Genomic DNA, 20669 nt, shown 5'->3' with positions numbered 1-20669 from the left:
GGCCGGGCCCGCTCTGACGCACTTCCAGCGCGGCGGGCCCGGAGCGCCGCACGTGTGGCGGCCGCGGCTCCCCCGCGGCCTCCTGCGCTGCCGTTCCCCGCCGCCGCCATGGGCCTGACGCGGCAGTACCTGCGCTACGAGCCCGCCGCGCTCTTCGGCCTGGTGGCCAGCGCCAGGGCCGGCGTGGCCTTCGTGGCGCTGCGCGGCGAGCGGGGCCGCTACGTGGCCGTGCCGGCTTGCGAGCACGTGTTCGTGTGGGACACAAGGAAAGGAGAGAAGGTGGGAGCCGGGATGCGGTGCCGGCGGCGGTCGGTGGCGGGGCAGGGCTGGGGTGCGGCGTGCGGGGCTTTTAGGCCGCCTGGAGCGAAGCGATTTGTGCTACTGAGCGGCGTTCGGAGGGGAGCGGTGCCTCCACTGCCTCCCCGCCTCTCGGGAAGGGTGAGCACAGCGTGAGGGTGGGTTATGGAGTGAGTCTGCAGCTCTCCCTGGCCCATCATGCCGGTGTCTTCCAGTTCTCCAAGCTGGGCACTGGACCAAAAGGTTCTACATCGTGTTGCCTTTTGAGTAATCCAAAATATACTGCAGTGTTGGATGCTTACAAGAAAGTCTTGCTAGATACAAGAAAGTAATTTATTATTGCCGTTTAAAGGGTTTTTAAGAGTTGCATTTGTTGAAATCCAACAGGTAGCAGCAGCACACACAGAACAGGAGAGGCTGTGGATGATTCGCTTAGTGGATATCTAGCATACAGCGACTTTTGCCTTAGTTTTCTTTCGGTAGTGACTTGTAGCTATCAGTTGTAAGAGGGAGGAAGTAGTGGTCCTGCTTCTCTGCTCTTACTGTGAGAGCAATTTATTTTATCTCGACTTGGTCTTAAAATGGCTGAATCTCACTGTGGATCCCTTGAGTTTTTGCTCAGGACCTCAGTTGTGGAAGAGTAATTGCTGTCACAGTAACTGGAAACGTGCTCCCTGTTTAGCTGTCTATGTGAATGTTCTTGGACAAACCAGGGATGTCACAGTCTGAGATTTGGCTGTGGAACAGGGCATCCCATGTAAAAGTTGTGTCTCATTGGGAGGTTTACGGTAACTGTAAGGACTTTGCCACACACTGTCTTCTGTGAGATTCAGAAATCACCACAAGTGCTATTGGACACTACAGACTGAATTCTGGTTTTGTTTCACAGCCTCTGGAGTGCTGACTGCTGGTATGTTGTTTTGGAGATATTTTTATCATTCTCAAGTTCTTGTGCAGTCGGTGGAAAAGCTTCTGTCTCCTATACCAAAGACAGGCCAGGCAAGAGAGGATGGAGTCAGGAAGAAACTTTCCGACTTTACTCTCAAACAATATGTCTTGCTTTCTGGCACTTAATATGTGGGGGCAGAAATTTCAGGTTCTGAGTTGCAGGGCTTGTTCTGCACTGGTTTCCTGTTTGATTGTGAGAAATTGCTTCCCTTCTAGCTGCTGTTTGCCTTGGAAAATGGGGTTATGATACTGTATTTGATGCAGGAAGTCGAAAAATGAACTGTGGCACGAGTGCTCAGTTGGAAGTTCAGGAGAAGAGTAGACTGTATTTTCTCTGCTGTGTAAGTATCTGACTGTGACATGTCATTTATCAGCATTATACATATTTTGTCTCCTAAAAATTGCAGGTTCTTATCCTTAAGGGTCTCAAGCAGCAAGTCAGTTGCCTCTGCCCCTCTCCAGATGGGTTGCACCTGGCTGTTGGGTATGAAGATGGAGCAATCCGTATCTTCAACCTCCTGAGTGGAGAATCGACTGTCACTTTCAATGGGCACAGGGCTGCAGTTACAGCCCTGCAGTATGACCACCTGGGTGGCAGGCTGGTGTCTGGCTCAAAGGTGAGGCTTTGACTTCTGGAGCACGACCCTTTGGCAGAGATGCCCCATGGGCAAGGCTGACCTGCCCTGAAATGTTCAGGATTTGAAGTGTGGCCTCTGCCCACAGCCAGAGGATGGCAGCGAGAGGAGCTGGGGGAGCAGCAGGGGCTGCAGGCAGGAGTAGGGCACTGGAAGAGCTGTTCAAGTGAAGAATCTTGTGAGGTCAGGAATAGCAAAAGTGTCTCAGGCTGGGATGATGGTACATTTCTCAGTCTGACTGCACCTTTGGAGAAGCAATGCCACTTGCATGAATCACCCTTTTGATTCAGAGTAAGAAAGTGTGCTCTTAGGTAATCCTTTCAGTCTTGTGGCCGAAGTTTTGCAGAGACAAGGGCCAGTCTCATGGAGACACTCTCTCTGTTCCAGGATACAGAAGTCATTGTGTGGGATGTAATCAATGAGAGTGGCCTGTACCGCCTGAGGGGACACAAGGATGTCATCACTCAAGTCCTTTTCTTGAAGGAGAAGAACTTGTTGGTCACTTGGTGAGCCAAACTAAGAGTAATTGTTGATCAGGAAAGCAGGTGTGGTTGTAGTTGCAATTTAGACATCCTGTGTACTAATAGCCATTTGTATTTTCCTTCTTGTCTCGTGATATCTCACACCCACCAGCATCTTGGAATATGATGTCCACATATTTTTAAGTCTGGTGCCTGAATCCAAGCCTTAGAGCAGCTGAAATGGCCATACTGAAAAAAGTGTTTGGAAAAGGGTTTAACCTGTTGGTAAATCCATCAGCTTAAAATCATTGTAACAAAGAATAGCGATAACACGTTCATTAAGTGTGTAATAGTTTTGTTGTTTTTTTTTTATCTTCAAGAATTAAGCAGATTTACTTTCTGTATGTGCAATTCACATAGCAGTGTGACAGAAAAATTGTTTCCTTGTAAGCTGTAAATATACTAATTAATTAAAACATGATAGAGTTTTTTTAGTTGATTTTTAGTTATTCAACTAAATGAGCTGCAAGTTGACTAAAGCCCTTTAATAATAAATGGTTGACAGGAGATACTCTTGCTGAAATATCTGTCACTAATCTTGTACTTTTTAATATGCCATTTACTAGCTTAATGGAAAACTGCATGTGATCAGCTCAGTTTAAAATGAATATGACTTTCTTTTGCTTTTTCCACATGGAAAAAGTAGTATTTTGTTGGTTTGGTAGCTGATGCCCATTTCTTAATGGAATTCCAAATATTTGCAGGTGAACTTCAGTGACTTGATAGATACCTTCTTGCAGCATTGCTGTGCCTTTTTTGTTTGGCTTGCAAAATTCAGCGTTTGAGCAGCTGCTGTGTGATACATTCTGGCATGGTTTAGATTTTTTGGTATTTCTACCACTTAAAAAAATGGTGAGCTCTGGAGTCTTTCCTCATGTCCGAGTTTTTCTTCTTTGTTCCAGTGCCAAAGACACGCTGGTGAAATGGTGGGATCTGGACACCCAGCACTGCTTCAAAACTCTGGTTGGACACCGAGCTGAGGTAAAAAGGGGATGGATGGGAGCTCTTGGGCTGGAGGGATGTGGGATGTCATGGCTCACTCTGGGCTTTCCTTGCTTTCAGGTGTTGTAAGCTGGCACCATCATACATTTTACTTTCATTAGGCTTTAGGAGTGAGCCAGTGAGAAACTTCCAAACATTCCAAGAGCTGTCATCAGATGCAGTGGGTGACAATTCCCATGTACACGTCCCCAGAGGAGGTCCCAGCTAGATCCATTCTCTATTTGGTTGCTGTTTAAATAAGTCCATTAATAATGCTGTGCTTTTTAAATGATAGTTAAAGGAGTCAGTTCCTCACACTGTGCCTCTGGACAGGTCTGGGGGATGGCTTTGCTGTCCAAAGAGAAGCGTCTGATCACTGGGAGCGGTGACAGTGAGCTGAGGGTGTGGGACCTCACATACATTCAGGAGGTAAGACATTCCCTCTGTAACACCTCAGCCACCCTGCCCAGCTGCTTGTCTTTGAACTGAGATGGAGCTGGAACATGTTCAGATCTGATGGATGTATTGGAAACAGCCAAAGCAACGTCTTTGTTGTCTGAGGGGGTCCAGAAGCTGCTCATAGGATGGGCTTTGCTGTTTGCCGTGGTTTGAGCTTTCAAGTGAAGCTGCAGGCCCTTCCAGGATGAGATTTCTGTAGTGTGTCAGATCTTCCTGTCCTCTGACTTACAGCTGAGGAAGACAGTCTTGTGGGTGGATGATAATCATGGGAGCCCAGGTGCTTGGTGCCTACAGGAATGCTGTAGGACACTCAAGTTGTATCTCCAGGGAAATAAAGTGCAAGCCAGAAACCACAATACTACAGCTCTTGAGGTTTAAGGTACTCCTTTTGTTGGTTTGTTTTTTTTTTTCTTGTGAGCAGGTAAAAGATCCTGATGAACCAGAATCCAAGAAAAGCAAAGGGTCTTCTTTACCTGGAGCAGAAGAAAATACTGAAGAGGATGAGACCTTAGAGTTGGATGAGCATCCTGAGGAAGTAAGATCAATTTTCCATGCTGTCTCTGACCTGCTGTATCTAACCCCATTTGTATGGTTTATATTCTGAGTGTCATATTTAGTCTGTTTGGGAAAATGTGATAATTTTTGTTTTGCTTTATAACAACTTCCTCAGCAGCAGTTGCTGTCTCATCTACCTGCAAAACATCAGCAGAAGTACGTGTGCCAAAACACCACGGATTTATTCTCCACTGACAGCTCTTCTTGCTTTCTATTTGAGAAGGACTAGCAAATGTATGAATGTAAACAGTGCTAATAGAGCTCTTTCATCACATAACACAGAAATAAAATAGTTCCTGGCTGGTTGGCAGCTGCTGAGTTCAGTACTGATGCTCAGCTTTGCAGAAACTGAGAGGTCAGAGTTTCTGTAATGAAATACAGTGTGAGATAGGATTGCAGAAAGTCCATTCCTGCTTATGCTGCTGCTGGAGACTTTACTGAATCTGTCTTTCTGGTAGAACTTTCTGGGGTACTGCTCAAGTCTCAGGCTGCTTGTAGTTGTGGTAGATACCTGACTTTGTTAATTAATTTTCCATCTTCCTCTCCAGAGGACTTCCCACCCTTCAATGCCCTCTTTAAGAGTCTTTGTTCTCACCTTGTCTGCCTCTTTTGACTGAGCTCTGCTGCCTCTGTAGCATAAAAAATCCGCTCTGTCTCTTAAATGGCTATGGTTTGCCAATAAAGCTATTCTTCCACTGAGACTGCCAATGATTATTTTCAGCTGAAATGCAACGAAACACCAAGAGATAAGCTTCTAGCTCACACAGATGCTTGTTTTGTCCCTTTTTTATCCTTACTAGCTGTTTTGCCAGGACTCTGTAGGTTCATTTCCCCCTTTCCTTGACTTCCCTTGTCAGCACGTTTCTTGAGTTTGCTTGAGAAGATCCTTTGACCTTTCAGACCCAAGTTTGTTCCTCTTTCCCTGTAGCGCATCGTTAAGTGCAGCAAAGTTGGATCCATCATGCGGGAGGGGAGAGACCGAGTGGTGACTCTTGGCACAGACAGGATGGGCAAGTTTTTGGCCTGCCATGTGAGTAACGGGGGGCTCTGCTACTGAGCTGTAGGGGAGGCTGGTAGAGACCTTGGATGTTTTTCTGTAAGGGCCAGCCAGGGCTTTGCATACCTTTGAATTTGTTTGCTCTGACTCTAGGGAACAGATGCTGTTCTGGAAGTGTTCTCTGTCCTTTCTGAAGAGGAAATCCAAAAGAAATTGGAAAAGAAAATGAAGAAAGCAAGGAAAAAAGCCAAGTAAGTAATTTTTTGGATTCTGTCTATGTGCAGAACAGTCTAGAAAAGCTCTTCAGTAGCATTACACAGTGGTTGAACTCCACGGTTCTGGCCATTCTCTCTGTGCTGGCTGTTGTATTTTGGGGTCGATCTTTCTGTGTATCGTTGGTGCTTGTCTGAGCAGCACTGCTCCCAGAGACTAAGGAAACACCTTTCTTTATGAGTCTTCCCTCTGAGAAAAAAAAGCTGAAGTGTGCAAAGAAATGGACATAAGATCGTTTTTGCAGAGCAGATCTGCTCTGCCTGACGTTGGTGTTTGTACTGCTTGGTCCTTCAAAGTAAGTTCTTGATAGGCAATGCAGGAATGAGAGTTTCATCTGAGAGACCACAGAGAGTCTGATACTTTATCTCCTGTTTTACAGCAGGTAGAGATACAAGTGAGAGTTTTCTTAATGGTTACTCTGTGTTAAGTGTCTCTGTGTATCCTGACACTTAACAGGTGCAGGGGCAGCCCTTAGGGAGGGCTCTGGCTCGAGGGTAGAATCTAAAGCACAGGGCAGGTGAATCTGGAAATGCGTTTTGGCAATGACTGAGAGCTTTTGGTGAGTGATAGGAGATGAGCAGAAGCTGGTCTTGGTCTCAGACACAGCTTCTCTTGCCTGTTTTGTATACATCTTTGTAATGTGCCTTGTGTTTTGACTCCAGAGGAGGTTGCTAAAAGGCAAAAAATGGTACAGTTTGTGTCTTTAGTAGTCTGAATACTGGCCTGAACTTCACTGTCCAGCCTTCACTTGTCCCTATTCTTGAATGTGGTTAGCACTGCTGGATGTTGTTTTCAGCAGGCTAGGTAGTTTCCTTATGTTTTCTCTGTTGCTGTGTTAGTTTGTATTGGCTATGCTGGATCATTTGACTCTCCTCCCTTATCTGTCATTTCCAGACAGAACTCTGAAGAGGAACCTGAAAGAAGTGTGGAGCTGAGCCTGCAGGAGGAGATTCAGCGAGTCGCTAATGTCAAAGCTTCTTCTAAAATCAAGTGAGTGGACTCTACTGTTGTAGAGTCTGGTGAGTGGTTGTGCAGCTACCTGGGGAGAGCTCTGCATGGCTCAGTGCAGGCAGAGCTGGAAGAGGTTTACCCCTCAGCATGTATTTAGCTTGGAGCTGGGGAGAGGCCTGCCGTGATCTCCAGCCCATTCACACATTCACACCTCTGTGGCTCGGTGTGCACTTGCTTGTTGAATGTGCTCTGTCTATATTTCTCTGTCTCAGTTGTTCTTGCTAATTGATCCCTGCAACACTTCGTCTTATTGCCCCTGTGTACAGCTCTGATTTTATCTAATCAAACAGGTCATTTGACTTGATTCTCTCTCCAAAAGGAGAGCTGAAGATGGTACTGCTGCTCCAGAACAATGTTGTTGAATTGTACCACCTGGACCTGTCAGCACAAGTGCCCCAGGCTGTCCGTGTGTCCAGGATAACCATTGGAGGCCACCGCAGTGATGTCAGGACGTTGGCTTTTAGCTCTGACAACATTGCCATTCTCTCAGCAGCTGCAGAGTCTGTGAAGATTTGGAACAGGTACACAGTCTGGTTGGGTCAGTCTCCCAGAACTGAGGGATGCTGTGTTGAGAAAAACAGTGATAAGAAAGAGGAGACAATGGAAAGAGATAAAACAGTGAATGAAGTAAAGGAAGTAAATTGTCGCAGTAGGACATGAAATAAAGATGCTTGACTCCAGTCAGAAGGCAGTAGAAATCAGAAGGCTTTATTTACAATTCATTCAGCCCTTTTATAACATGCTATGCTAAGAAGGCACATTATTGGTCCATAGGACTGACACTTCTCCCATTGGCTAAGTAACAGAAATATCAAACGACACTTGTTGTTATGGGAAAGGAATATTGTTTACACAAGGTTGTTTTGGGAAAAAGAAAACTGTTGAAAAGTTTGCCTTGGGAAGAGCTAGCAATTCTCAGGCTCAGAAATAAATTGGTCCACAGTAAATAGAAAATTATTTTTCTTTTTCCTTTATTAGAGGAACTGAGAAACTGTAGATCTCTAATTTCAACAGAAGGTCTAAATACAAAGGTTGTATATAGCAGTCGGGTATAGACTATTTTGCTATGGGTTTTTTCTCTTTTTTCAATTTTATTAAGAGATATTAATTGTTACCCTAAACAAGCTACTGCCTATTCTTTAGGGAACATGTGGGGTTTTTGACATCTTATCTGAAGGATCTAGTATTGCACTAAGTAGGCTTCTGTTTTGTGTTGATCTAGAGTGTTGCGTGTAGATGTAGAGTTCTGTCCCAGTGTTTCTGGAGTGGTGCTGATTTCAAGCTGTTTCCCTTGAATACACTGTCTTAGACTCTGTCCCTTCCTCAAATGCTGGTTAAAATTAGGAGCTCTGTTCTTGTTCACAACAGCAATAGATCATGATGGTGGACAACACAGTGGCGTGTTTTTATGGGAAATGTTGCTAGCAGTAGTGCTGGGTAGTGTTGGGGTCAATAGGATGGTGGTGGCTTGTCTTCTGACCCAGCTAAAAGACAGCTGCAGGTAGAGGCCACACTGGAGCATGTCTCTCTGAGCAGGGCAGACTGTGTGTGTGGTGAGAGGTTTTGGCCCTGTCTTTGTCCACAGGTCGACCTTGCAGTGCATCCGCACGATGGAGTGTGAGTACGCGCTCTGCTCGCTGTTTGTGCCTGGAGATCGGCAGGTCATCGTTGGGACCAAGGTGAGGAGTGGCCCTCTGGCTCCAGGCTGCCCAGGTCTGGGAATGTGTTAGGAAAATGTCATGAAGGCAGCTTCACAGAAAATGCATTGCCTCCCCTGAGCTGGAGCACTGCTGTGTTCCCAGAGTTGTTACAGAGCTCTTGTGGCTTGAGGTGGAAAGCAGAGCTTTGGGAAGGCCCTGATGGAGATCAGGAGTTTGGCCATCTTTGTGTAGCAGCCACCTAATGAGGCTGGCTGCTGGGGACATGAGTGGCAGGGAGCTTTTCTGCCAGGAGCTCTCATGAGTTGTGAGCAGAGGCTGATTCTTCCTCTGTGATGTCTTTCTCCCCAGACAGGGAAGCTGCAGCTGTATGACCTGGCGTCTGGCAGTCTGATAGAGACACTTGATGCTCACGATGGGGCAGTGTGGTCCATTGCACTTTCACCAGACCAGGTAACTCAGCCACCCTTATAAGTATCGTTTGCACATCTTTTCATGTAATTCCTTCCTTTAGTACTGTGTTTGCACCATGGAATTTGTTCTGCATCACATGCTTTGTTCCATGGAAGCATGGAACCCCTCATCCTCAGAGGTGGAGGGTGCAGCTGGTGGTGTCTAATAACTTTCTGTTTGAATCAAGACCATAGTGGGAAATAATCTGTTTGATACTCATCCACACTGCAGATGAAAACATATGGGATAGATTTTACCCTCCTTCTTAATGTAAAACTTTGGACTGCTGTTCCTCTGGAGGGCTCTGTTGTAGGGTGGTACTAAGTTGTGTGTTAGCCAGTGAGAGTCTCAAGCTGCCCACAAATCAAAAGCATATTGTTACCTGCAGCTGAGGTGACTGCTTTCAATCCCAAAGTTTCAGTCCAGGTTTTGTTTTATGTTTGGGGTTTTCATCTTAGACCTCCAAAATAAGTTAGAGCTTTTGAAATTGTTGTTGCTCAGCCAGTGTGTGCTCTAATCAGATCAAGTGCTCTTGGTGGAGAGTGGGACATTTCAAAAACTTCTGTGTTGGCAGTTCCTTGCTGTAGACTTTCTCTGGGTGATAGGAACTAGTTTAACAGCAACTTTCTTCTTTTCCCATACAGCATGGCTTTGTGACAGGAGGTGCTGATAAATGTGTCAAGTTCTGGGAGTTTGAGCTTGTGAAGGATGAGAGCAGTGTTCAGAAAAGGTGAGAAGACAATGCTTATGCCATTGTTGTTCACGGGTGCTTTGGCCTTTGCTGTGCACTGCAAGAACTGCCCATGACATATGTGTGGAACACATGGAGGGGAGTGTGGGCTCAGTGCAGTTTTGTGAAGATCTGAGCTTAGCTGGAGAAGGGCACTTGTCTCATTCTGGTGCTTTTTTGTGTGTGGATTTAGTGTCTAATCAGGCTGGGCCTGCAGATCATTACCATAAGTGTAGCAGTGAAGTCCAACAGCCATCAGAGCCTGCTTATTTCCAGTCCTGTCGTAGTAAGGAAAGAGGTGCTGCATGTTAGAATTCTCTTGCTTTCCCAGGGTGCAGGGTGGGACTTGTATCCATTTCTCTTCCTAGTTTGTTTGCTTGGGATAACAGTTGGTTTTCCCTCTTGTTACCAGGCTTTCCATGAAACACCTGCGCATTTTACAGCTGGATGAAGACGTGCTCTGTGTGCGGTACAGCCCCAACCAGAAGCTGCTGGCTGTCTCCTTACTGGATTGCACTGTGAAGGTTTTCTATGTTGACACACTCAAGGTGTGTAACCAAATGTGCTGTGAGGCTGTGTGGGAAGGGATGTAGCTGTAGCATGCAAGATCAGGAATACAAAGGAAAAGTGTCTGTGTTATGTGGAACATGCATCCTCCTTCAGGGGCTTTTTTGCTGGCAAACCTGAAGAGCCATGGTTGTTCCACACTGGGAACTGGAAGATCAATTTTTCATTTAATAATTGTTCTGATGTTGCAGGTGGCAAGGTTCATTTTAAACCTTGCAGATGTGGTGGTACTCCGGATCTGTCAGGTGCTGTAAAGATGGGGATGAATGTGTCTCAAGTGGTGTTAAATGGGGCATGGCAGAGGCAAAGCCTGCAGGAGAGGAACCTTCCTTATGAGCAGTGTGTGATGGATTTGTGAGTTACGTATTAGCATGTGAATGTTGAGGAGTGACTCAAGACAAATTGGTGCTGGCAGTTATCTGGGGAGAAACAGAAATGAACTCCACTGGCACCAGAGTTAGCTAGAGAGCAAACAGAGCTAGTTCAGCTTGTTTGGCTGCTTCCACCTTTAGTTCTGCCTTCATGATCCTGCTGGTAACAGCGTTCAGGGCAAGAATGAAAGTGGGGCAGTGCTAGAAAAACAGCTCCTGAGGCAGAGCAGAAGTAGGCTGGAGCTTGAGATTTGCACACCTCTCTACGCAGCATGTCTAACTGAGTCACCTTTCTTCTGCTTTAGTTTTTTCTTTCTCTGTATGGACACAAGCTGCCAGTGCTGTGTATGGACATCTGCTATGTAAGTATCATTAGGACTGTGTAACATGGGACTGTGGTGATATGGATGAGTCTGAGAACCTCTGCTGGCATCAAGGCCTCCAGGATAATGCTTTCTTGTCACCTCCTTGCTCTTGGCTTAGCAGTTTCTGGGTGAGACACAGCAAGCCCCTTCTTACACTGCAGTCCTGTGCTCACTGGAAGAGTAGCAGAGTTGGGGTCATGACAGAACTGACCCTGGGCCATTTTGTGAGTGAGTGGAAATCAAAATGTTGTAATGGTCCCTTACACTCACTGTAGCAGGTCGAGCTGCTTTCTGCTAAAGTTACTGTGTGAGAGGAGCCTGAATTAGTGAGTTAGTGGGAGCAGAGGGCAGGTGCTGAGACGGAGCAGACTCTTAATTCCTGTTCATTCTTGAGCTGCACCTTGGCTCTGAGGTATCTTTGGAATGAAGCTTATTGAAAGCCAAGAAAAATGTCAGGATATAACCAAATACCTGCAGATGGTCAGAGGAGGGCCAGAACATGGGCCACTGGGGAGGAGGTGGAGGTGTCAGGAGGCCACATTTCAGGAGCCAGGTGTCTGCCTGCTCAGCAGTGCTGAGTCACTGGGCAGCAGCAGTGGGGCTGCCAGCCAGCTCCCCACACCCTCCTCTCTGTTGCTTTGTAGGATGGGACTCTAATTGCGACCGGCTCTGCTGACAGGAACGTGAAGATTTGGGGCTTGGATTTTGGGGACTGTCACCGTTCTCTCTTTGCCCATGATGACAGGTTAGTCAAATCCTACAGCATCTTTGGGCTGTGGACTTGTCTCCAAGGAGTTGTGATCCAGCAATAATCCTTTTATCCAGCAGAGATTAGGGGGAGTTCTTCAGTGTTCCCCACGTGGGTAAACTTGAGCCTTTTTCTCTTCCAGTGTGATGTATCTGCAGTTTGTGCCCAAATCCCATCTCTTCTTCACAGCTGGGAAGGATGGCAAGATTAAGCAGTGGGATGCAGATAAATTTGAACATATCCAGACGCTGGAGGTACAAAGTTTTGGAGTCTGTTCAAATGAAGCATTATCCATGCGTGAGCAGGATTTTCCTCAGGGGTGGAAGTTGGGTGATGTTAATGTCATACCTCTTCTGTCATCTATGCAGGGGCACCACCAGGAGGTTTGGTGTTTGGCACTCAGTCCCAATGGAGACTATGTGGTGTCAGCATCCCATGACAAGTCCCTGCGCCTCTGGGAAAGGACAAGGGAGCCTCTGATTTTGGAGGAGGAGAGGGAAATGGTGAGGGTTGCATCTTTCCTACCAAAACCAACTTCCAGACTATTTCTTACAGTCTTTGACATTCTCTTGTGCACCTTTCAGTGCAAGTTGTTTGAGAGGTGGCTGACGTGGAGGGATGGAGAGCACTGCTCCTATTAAATGCAGTTTGTCCTTTTTCCAGCTATGAGAGGTCCATTCTGTCTTATTAGCAGGCCCCAGAGCTCAGGGCTGCTAGAACCAGCTCCTTCTATTCTGTTTGAGCATGTATTGTGAGGAGTCATAGATTCAGAAGGACTTCAATGGGGAGGAAAGTCTGGAGGTCTCTAGTCCGACCTTGCTCACTGCAGGATGACCTTAAAGCTGCTTAGAGACTTGCCTTGGTACATTGACATCTCCAAGGAAGGAGATTTTCCAGACTGACTGAGCATCTTTTCCAGCATTGAGCCACCATTGGGGTTGGCGGATGTGGGTTTTTTTAATGTATCCAATCAGAAATTCCCTTGGAACAATTTGTAACTTTTTATCTTTTTGCTGGATCCCTCAGAGAAGCCTGTTTCTGTCACTCCTTAGTAAGGCAGTTCTCAAACTGAGGTGAGAGGGGGAGGAAGCAAAAATGCAGAAGCAGGAGTGGATGAGAAATCTGCAATAAATCTTTGGGGATTTTTTATCTCAGCCTGTTTCAAGAGCCGAGCCACATACTGTACCTTGATGCCCTGTGTTTAGTAAAAGGAAAAAGAGATAGCTTCCAGATTCCAAAAAAGTTTGGTTTGGGTCAAGTTTGAATAGCAAGGTGGGCATGAACACACGAGTAGTGAACTATGCATAACATAATTTGTGCCCTTTCATGTGAGAGATGGCAGACTGTTTTCTTTGCAGCCCAGGACAACTCTGGGACTTTTCTAGATTTGTTGTCTCTGTGTTGTGTGACTGGTGAAAGGTGTGGTGGTAAACTGCGGTGTCTGTCTCACTGTGGGGAGATCCTGAAGGGCTGTTCTTGCATCCAGAGCAGACGCCTGGATTTCTTTCTCTGTGGGAGATCCTAGAGCTCACTGTGGGGTTGGGATCAGGAACAGATGGCTATTTTGTCCCTGGCATTGTTGATCTCCGCTGATTGGTCCTGGTTTTGCAATGGGCTGCATGAAGCCCTCCAGGCTGTCTTGCTCAACCCATTTGGAAGGGACTTGCATCCCTGCCTTGCTCACTGCTGTTAATATGTTGTGTTCTCATCCTCTGTAGCAACGAGAAGCTGAATATGAAGAGAGTGTGGCAAAGGAAGAGCAGCCTGTGGTGAGTTGCACCTGCTGAATGTGTGTCAGTCTGACTGTACAAACTCTGGAAAGACTGTTTCTGTAAGAGGCATGGAAGAGGTGTCAGGGGGAAAGGATCATGTTTTTGCTTTGAGGTGGCATAGAGGGGTGCTGAAGCTGTGGCTGCCCCATGATGCAGTTGGCTGTGGCACTGTGGAAGGATGGAACTGCAGCTCTGTGTTTTGTATTTTGTAGGTGGCTGGAGAGACGCAGGGAGAGACAGGGCTGGCAGGAAAGAAGACCATTGAAACCATCAAAGCGGTAAGGTGCTGTGGCTCTGCCAGTGTGGCTTTTTGCCTTAGCAGCCTCTCAGGGGGGCTGTCACGGGGTCATAGCATCAGATCAAAGAGTAACCTGTGCTGTCACTTAAAGGCAGATTGCTCTTGCATGCAGAGGCAGTCTGTCCTGCTCAGGAAACCAGCAGGGAGGGTTTTGACTTGGGAGGGTCACACACCAGGAATTTTTTCCTCCTGAGAGGAATAAGGTGTGAGGTTCCTGTTGCTGCAGCTGCCTGTCACATGTAGGACAGAGAGGGCTGCTCTTGCCCTGTGGGGTTTGCATCCCAAAGGAGGATGAGGCAGCTGGGATGTTCGCAAGGCATCAGGCCTCTCCCCGAAGGGCTGTGCAGTCCAGTGGGCATCTGTGGAAGATGGAAATCTGTTGTGCTGCTTGACACTAGGAAGGTGTGGGGGGTGGGTAATGCCGTGGCTGCAGATTTCAACAGTTTGGTGATTTTCAGAAGAAATCCTTCATCTGAATAGTCAAAATGGCCTGACCCTGACTCGTGCCTCAAAGGGGCACTGCTTGCTGGGGGTGGTGGTCAAAGCAACAACTGGGCTGTAAGCAGAGAGCATCCAGGGCAGTGGGGGGATGTGGCTGGTGTGTGACACCTTCAGGATGTGACCTGTGTGTTCAGGGTAGTGGTGCAGTCTGGAGTAGAGGTTTTCAGGGGAAATGCTGTGTGGTGCTCTGTGTCAGCACCTCTGCTTCCAACTATATTTGTCCAGCTGAGCCTTGCCCTGGCTTGTCTGGTGTCATTGACATGATGTTCTTGTGCTGCACAGGCTGAGAGGATCATGGAAGCTATTGAGCTGTACAGAGAAGAGATGGCAAAACTAAAGGAACACAATGCCATATGCAAAGCTGCAGGAAAAGAGGTAAAAGACTGAGGAATGTAAAAATCCCAAGGTGTGTTGGGTGCATCCTTCCAGCTCAAGTGGAAATGCTTAGCATGCAGATAAAGTCAGGACAGCTGAAAACAGGAGACATTTGCTCAAATCTTTTGGAGAAGTAAATGGCACCATGCTCTGAGGCGTGGTTAGGGGTGTGTTCTTTCCAATGATCTTTATGCCTAAAATTGTATCAGTAAGTTTTGTCCCTGGAAGAGTGTGCTGCTGCAGGTTCATCCTAAAGCCTCATCTTTGCCTTCATCTTAACACTCCCTGCTGGATAAGGGGCTGTGATAGAAGTAGGAAAGCTGACAAGAAGCAGAAGAAAATTCTTCCATGTTTGAGTTAGTCATATATGTCTGAGAATGAGAGTGTCTGGTGGCTTCAAGTGAGGCCTTCAGCAACATTCTGGGGGAGGTGGAGGTGTGGGAATTGCAGGAAGACACTCAATAAAAGCTCTCTTCTACTGTGGGTAAAAGTTTGCTCTGAATATGCATTTGTACACACACACCTGCCTCATTCTAACCCATTCTGTGTCTCCAGGTTCCCTTCCCCGTCAATCCCATTCTCCGTGCCTATGGAAATATTACAGTAAGTGCAATGCCCAGGCCACAGGCTGTAGTCCATTCTCAGCTGGAGTGGGGCTGGTGGATTTGCTGGCTGAGCCAACATTCTGCGTTGCAATGGGGAAGGATTGCTTAGTGTTCAACTTTTTTTGTTTGTGCAAAGTGAACATAATTTGGGGTTTTCATGCTAATAGGGTTTTTTTGTGTTATTTTATGTTTTAGTATCAAGCATGTGTGTTACAAAAGTTTAACCTTGTTAGGGTTAAGCAACCCTGATGGTAGCCATGGCCTTATGATCTTCCTTATCATGAGCCAGGGCTTTACACTCTTCTCCAAGATATAGGAAAGCTAGTTCAAGCCTTTTCCAGGTTTATTTATGTGGTGTTGCTACACCTGTTACTCATTCTGTTCCTGTTCTTGCAGGGTTTACAGTGAAAAAATTCTGAATGATAGTTCAAAGGTATTGCAGGCTAGAGCTGGTGCCCTTATTCACTCATGTCATACTACTGCACAACAGTTTTCACTAAATTCTGTGGATTTGTGATATATTACAAAATACACAGACAAGGATGCATGGATTTAATTGATAAATAAAAATTCACTACTCTAAGTAGATTAGTTTTCCTGTTTATTTCATTGTGCGCTCCCAGACTGTGTTTTTCTACCCTCTTTCCTACCCTTAGGAAGATCCTTGTTTTTTCACCCTCCCCTTTTCATGCAAGCATACAATGGTTTGGGTTGGATGGGACCTTAAAGATTACCTGGTTGCAACCCCTCTGCCCTGGGCAGGGGCACCTCCCACTGGACCAGGTTGCTCAAAGCTGAATGTCAGTGTCAGATGAAACAGCCTTTGTCTTCCTTCTAATTACCTGTAAAACTTGCAAGAGCCCTTCTGTCCCTTCCTCCATGATTATAGGTCTGTTTAATTGTAAGTTGGATAGACTGAACAGAAGTGAATGCAATCCTGTGACTTAGAGGCACTTTCCTAATTCCCAGCTCTGCATCTGCCAAACGCTTCCACAGCAGATAAACAGGAGTATCAGGAATTAAGTCTGGGAGATGAGTTTGTATAAGGTTTTTTATATATAATTTGTTTTACCAAGCTTTTTGTCCAATTTGTACAAGATTCATTGGCATGAATTGAGATGACTTAGCTGGTTAAATATAAATTAGTTTTTTCACAATATTCTTCACCAGTGTCGAGTACCCTGGGAAGGCTGAGGGAGAGCTTCTGAGAGTGGCAGCTGATTGAAGCTGAAGGGGTTTATTCTTTGTTATATTCAGCTTGGTGTGTCTGTGTCCCAAGATGTGATGGTGTGTTTTAACGGTGTGAAATGGACCTTAGGGCATGTTGGTCCTGGGATATTTCTTGTTAAGCAGGGATGGTGTCTTTTCTCTGTTGCAGCCTTCTGCATATGTGCTGGAAGTTTTCAAGAAGGTCAAGTCGAGGTGAGTCCTAAGAGCTTTATCTGCTGAACAGATTTGTGACTGAATGTTGGGTTTCTAGGCCCAGGACTGGCTGGGGTCTTGAGTGATCTCATAAAAGGTATGGGCAGTGCTAGAGAGTCTGGAGTCAACTCTTCCTGACAGTGTCTATTGGAATGTGCATTGAACTGGGAAATGGGAAGTGTTTCTTCCATGGGGAGTATGGACTGAAGCTTCTGGATGTGGGTTGGCTGCTTGGACATGTGCATGTACATGGAGAGTAGTTTGGAGCTGTGAGGAGGGAAGGCTGTGTGCCTGCTCCCTGTGCCACAAGAGGCCTGGGCTGTGCAGATGCAGGACATCTGGTGCAGATGTGGGCAGTCATGGACCAGCTGTGAGGAATGTTTAGCACAGCTGAGTACCAGAACCCATCTATGTGGATGTTCCTGCTCATCTGTAGCAGTGTGGTGGCTGAGACTAAGGCTTGTGTCCCTTTGCATTTTCCTTCAGTGAGCTGGAAGAGTCTCTCCTGGTGCTGCCTTTCTCCTACGTCCCTGATCTGCTCAGACTCTTCAATGAATATATTCAGCTGGGTTCAGATGTTGAGCTTCTGTGCCGAGCTCTCCTCTTCCTGCTCAAGTGAGTCCTTTATCTGCCCAGACAGTGTCTGGGCTTTCTTCTGAGTCTCTGGGCCTGAAACTCTTGAGAAGCATCCTGGAGAATAAACCTGTGTGGTCTCTGCAGGAGATAAGGAATCTCTGCAGCCCACAGTGAACAGTGTGTGGGAATTAACTGCTTGGATGCAGAGTGCTGACATGCCCAGATGGGGTTGCTGATTGTGGTGGCCCAAGTCTCCCTGGAATGAAAAGATCCCACATCAAGTCTCATGAGGCACTGTTGGGGGTACAGAGTCACTGTAGAGCACCTGTCCTCAGAAAAATTTTCCCCTTGAACAACTGTTAAATTTAAGAAAACAGCTTTTCCAGATGAATTTGTCCACGCCTGTGCATGTCCAATGCTGGTCTGGGGAAGACTAATTAAAAAAACTCCATATGTCCAGAACATACAGAGACTCAGGAGAGGGCCTCTGTGATGTTCCTAATAACAGTGCTGCAATATTCTGCCTGCTTTGTTCCCAGGATACATTTTGGGCAGATCACAAGCAACCAGATGCTGGTGACAGTGATAGAAAATCTGAAGAAAACCACCATCTCCAGAGTCAGTGAGGCCCGGGTGAGTGTTGCACCCTCCCCTGTTCCACGATCTAGAATAATGGGTGAGACAATGTTTGTGAGCATGAGTTGTCTGTGGTGTCCAGGGGGGGCTGGGGGGTCTGAGCTCATTTAAACCATCCTCTTCTGCAAATAGGCTGCCTTTTCCTTATGTTCCTCCTCATGTGAAAATACCCAGGGATGAACTTATACTTGTGCTCCCTGCCTCATTTGTACTTGGTTTTCTGATCCGTGTGTTTGGATCTCAGCTCGCTAGTTTCTAAATATGTAGGAGGTAGAGTAACTCCCTGCTTCTCTTGGACTTTTCTGTGGGCTTCTACCTCAATGCAGACTCTGCATTTTCCCAGAAGAAGCTTCAGGTGCCTGCCAGCAACTTGTCTTTCAGAAAAGATGTTGGATTATTGCTGCTCTTAAGAGAGGACTGTAGGGAACTGAGTCCTACTGAGTGCAGGACTGACTGTTCTCCTGGTCAGATGAAGCTTATATTTAAGCTGATGTTGCTTTCTTTAAACTGTGGATTGTCTTCTTTTAATCATCTTAGTAGAGGGTGGCCAGTGCAGGACTCTGTCCCCTAACTAGCTTGGGATGTGCCTCACATTGTGGTGCTGGTCTGTCTCTGCAGGATGTGCTGGGATTCAACATGGCAGGGCTCCAGTTCCTCAAGAGGGAGATTGAGGCCAAGGATGAGGTGACATTTTTTGCTGATGCTACTGAACGTTTTGAGGAGAAGAAGAGAAAAAGGAAGAAGAAAGAGAAGATGGTTCTTGCAGTGCTCTAGCATTTGCTGCCCAAGACCCAGATCACCTGGATGGACTCATGTAGCCTCACTGCTGGCCATGGAAGTGTTCTTGTGGCTGAACATCTGTGATGATGTCCAGTGGCTGGGACAAAGTCTGTCCCCTCCCCATGTTGTACAACTCAGCATGTAAACCCAACTCAGAATGGGGATGGACTCTGTAGTCTGCTGCAGATGGATGCATTTGGACTCCTTCTGAGGTGGCTGTCAAAGGCACGTGCTCTTCCTCTAGTGGAATGCCTGTTAGAAATGGAGCTGATTTATCCTGAGATCAACTTATTCTGGCAGCACTGAACCCAGCACACAGACTGCTGGTGAGACCATGCCCTGTTCAGGAAAGGCAGCTGGCAAGATTTTTCACTGACACCTGCTGGTGGCTCATGGCCTGTGGAAAAAGCTCTGTGATTTCTGCTGAAGTGTGAGGACCTGATCTACAGCCACTCACTCTTTAGTGGAACAGGGAGAAACATGGCTGTGCTCTATTAAAGGCATATTTATATTTGCTTTGTGAGACAATTTTGTTCATAGTGTATTGTCCTGGTATTTCTTTTGTAAATCCTCAGTTGCCTTGGCCTGTGTGTCAGTGTTCAAAGGATTTTTTACAGAGAATAAAATCAGTGGGAGCAAATGAAAGGGCTGCCATCCCAGATTGTGTTTTTCTGGAGAGCTGGCAGACCAAGTGTGAGAAGCCTGGATTGTTTGCCTTGTATGTGTTCCAGGCTTTAGAAATCGCACTGATTTGTTGCAATGTCGTCCTTGTGCTTTATCAGATAAAATGATTTATTTTCAGTGTGGGCAGTGGGGCAGAATGGAGTGAACAAGTCCTGCTGCTGTTGTTATTAATTTACAGCACATCCTGTGTTCTTTTACCAGTAGTCACTGGTTTGGGGGATGGGGTGGGGGCTGCTTCCGGATACTTTGTTGGCTCTTGGACTCACATGTCTGACTTGGTTATTCAAAGCTGAACTTCTACCTTGAGTTTCATATGGATTTTTAGTTCCATCCCAGTTGTGCCTGCTTGCTGTCTTTGACTTAGATTTTCTCTTACTAGCAATTATGCAAAAGGCCAGCAGTTCAGTTGGTCATTCTCTAGGCAGCACCTCAGATGTAACAACCACACCTCTGCTGTTGGTAAGTGACTTTGTCAGGGGATGATTGTTCACTTGCCTCTTCAGAGTCTGGGTAATTCACAGGAGCACATTGGGCTCCATTTCCACGTGGGTCTTAGAATCTGTAGAAATGGGAACTTCCATACAGCTCTGCCAGTTGTTTCCAGGTGCTGCTATAATTTTATATTTGTCCAGATGTGGGTGAGGCTTGTGATCAAACAGCTGCACTCAAACATGTCTCTATCCTGACTTACGTTGTTCTCTTTCATTTTATTCTGTTCTTTTCCTTTACAACTCCCAAAATAGACCCTCCTAAGAAGGATTAGTAGGAGGAAGAGGAGGCATTGTAGGATGATACGTTTTGTTGGTAAAGTCAGTTGACATCTGTTATCCACATTATCTGCTGAAATGGGCCAGCCCACTGGAAAAACAAGTACTACAGATGGAGAGGTGGCTGGTGACACTACAGTGCACTGTCACCTGAGGTGACTGAGGGGAGAGATGTCAAAACCTGGTACCAAAAAGGGAAGCCTGACTGCCTCTGTTTACCTTAATGACAGGGAGATAGATGTTATGGATGCTGTGTGATGAGCTGCTGTTTGATGATCCCCTGGAAGAAAAAAACATGGCCACGGGCTCATGAACTCAGGGACTAATGAAAACTATGTAAATGGTGATGTAGAAGAGTAGCTTGGGATGCAGTCATCTTATAATGATGAAAGATATCCTCTGACCTAAGTTTAAGAGGTGGAATTCCTTCACTTTCGTCTCTGCTGTCACTGGTATTAGGGAAGAATCCTTGGAGAAAAGGTCTTTTAGGGGTTGGAAAGTTGTTCTGTCTCCCTAGCTGCTGACACAGGCTGTCCTCTTGAAGTTTCCCTCTAGTTCTCAGATTCGTATCACTTGTGATAGGTCTGTACTAATGCAGGACTTGGGTGGCTACTGACAGAGCCCAGCATGTGCTTTAAATGGAGGAGGTCTGTCCTGTGCCAACAGTCCTCTGAAAGGAGTTTT

The 20669-nt window shown here is 46.4% G+C and overlaps 1 protein-coding gene across 1 annotated transcript; it reads left to right on the top strand.

Moving 5' to 3' along the window:
• Positions 1 to 34: 34 nt before the first annotated feature.
• WDR3 (WD repeat domain 3) lies at positions 35 to 19179 on the top strand. The gene is made up of 26 exons (XM_066341195.1): positions 35 to 279; positions 1653 to 1862; positions 2268 to 2386; positions 3304 to 3382; positions 3716 to 3811; positions 4263 to 4376; positions 5325 to 5426; positions 5547 to 5644; positions 6561 to 6656; positions 6968 to 7198; positions 8263 to 8356; positions 8687 to 8788; positions 9433 to 9518; positions 9931 to 10066; positions 10762 to 10818; positions 11466 to 11566; positions 11712 to 11823; positions 11938 to 12072; positions 13288 to 13338; positions 13554 to 13619; positions 14423 to 14515; positions 15071 to 15118; positions 16499 to 16542; positions 17029 to 17157; positions 17658 to 17751; positions 18373 to 19179. Exons 1-26 carry the CDS (start codon positions 109 to 111, stop codon positions 18526 to 18528), a joined length of 2820 nt encoding a protein of 939 aa, XP_066197292.1. The 5' UTR covers positions 35 to 108; the 3' UTR covers positions 18529 to 19179.
• Positions 19180 to 20669: the final 1490 nt, after the last annotated feature.

Source organism: Sylvia atricapilla, chromosome 2 (assembly GCF_009819655.1).
Source record: "Sylvia atricapilla isolate bSylAtr1 chromosome 2, bSylAtr1.pri, whole genome shotgun sequence".
In the NCBI taxonomy this organism is placed as follows: domain Eukaryota; kingdom Metazoa; phylum Chordata; class Aves; order Passeriformes; family Sylviidae; genus Sylvia; species Sylvia atricapilla.
The sequence above is the reverse complement of the archived record's forward strand: the minus strand, read 5'-3'. Positions and strand labels throughout refer to the sequence as shown.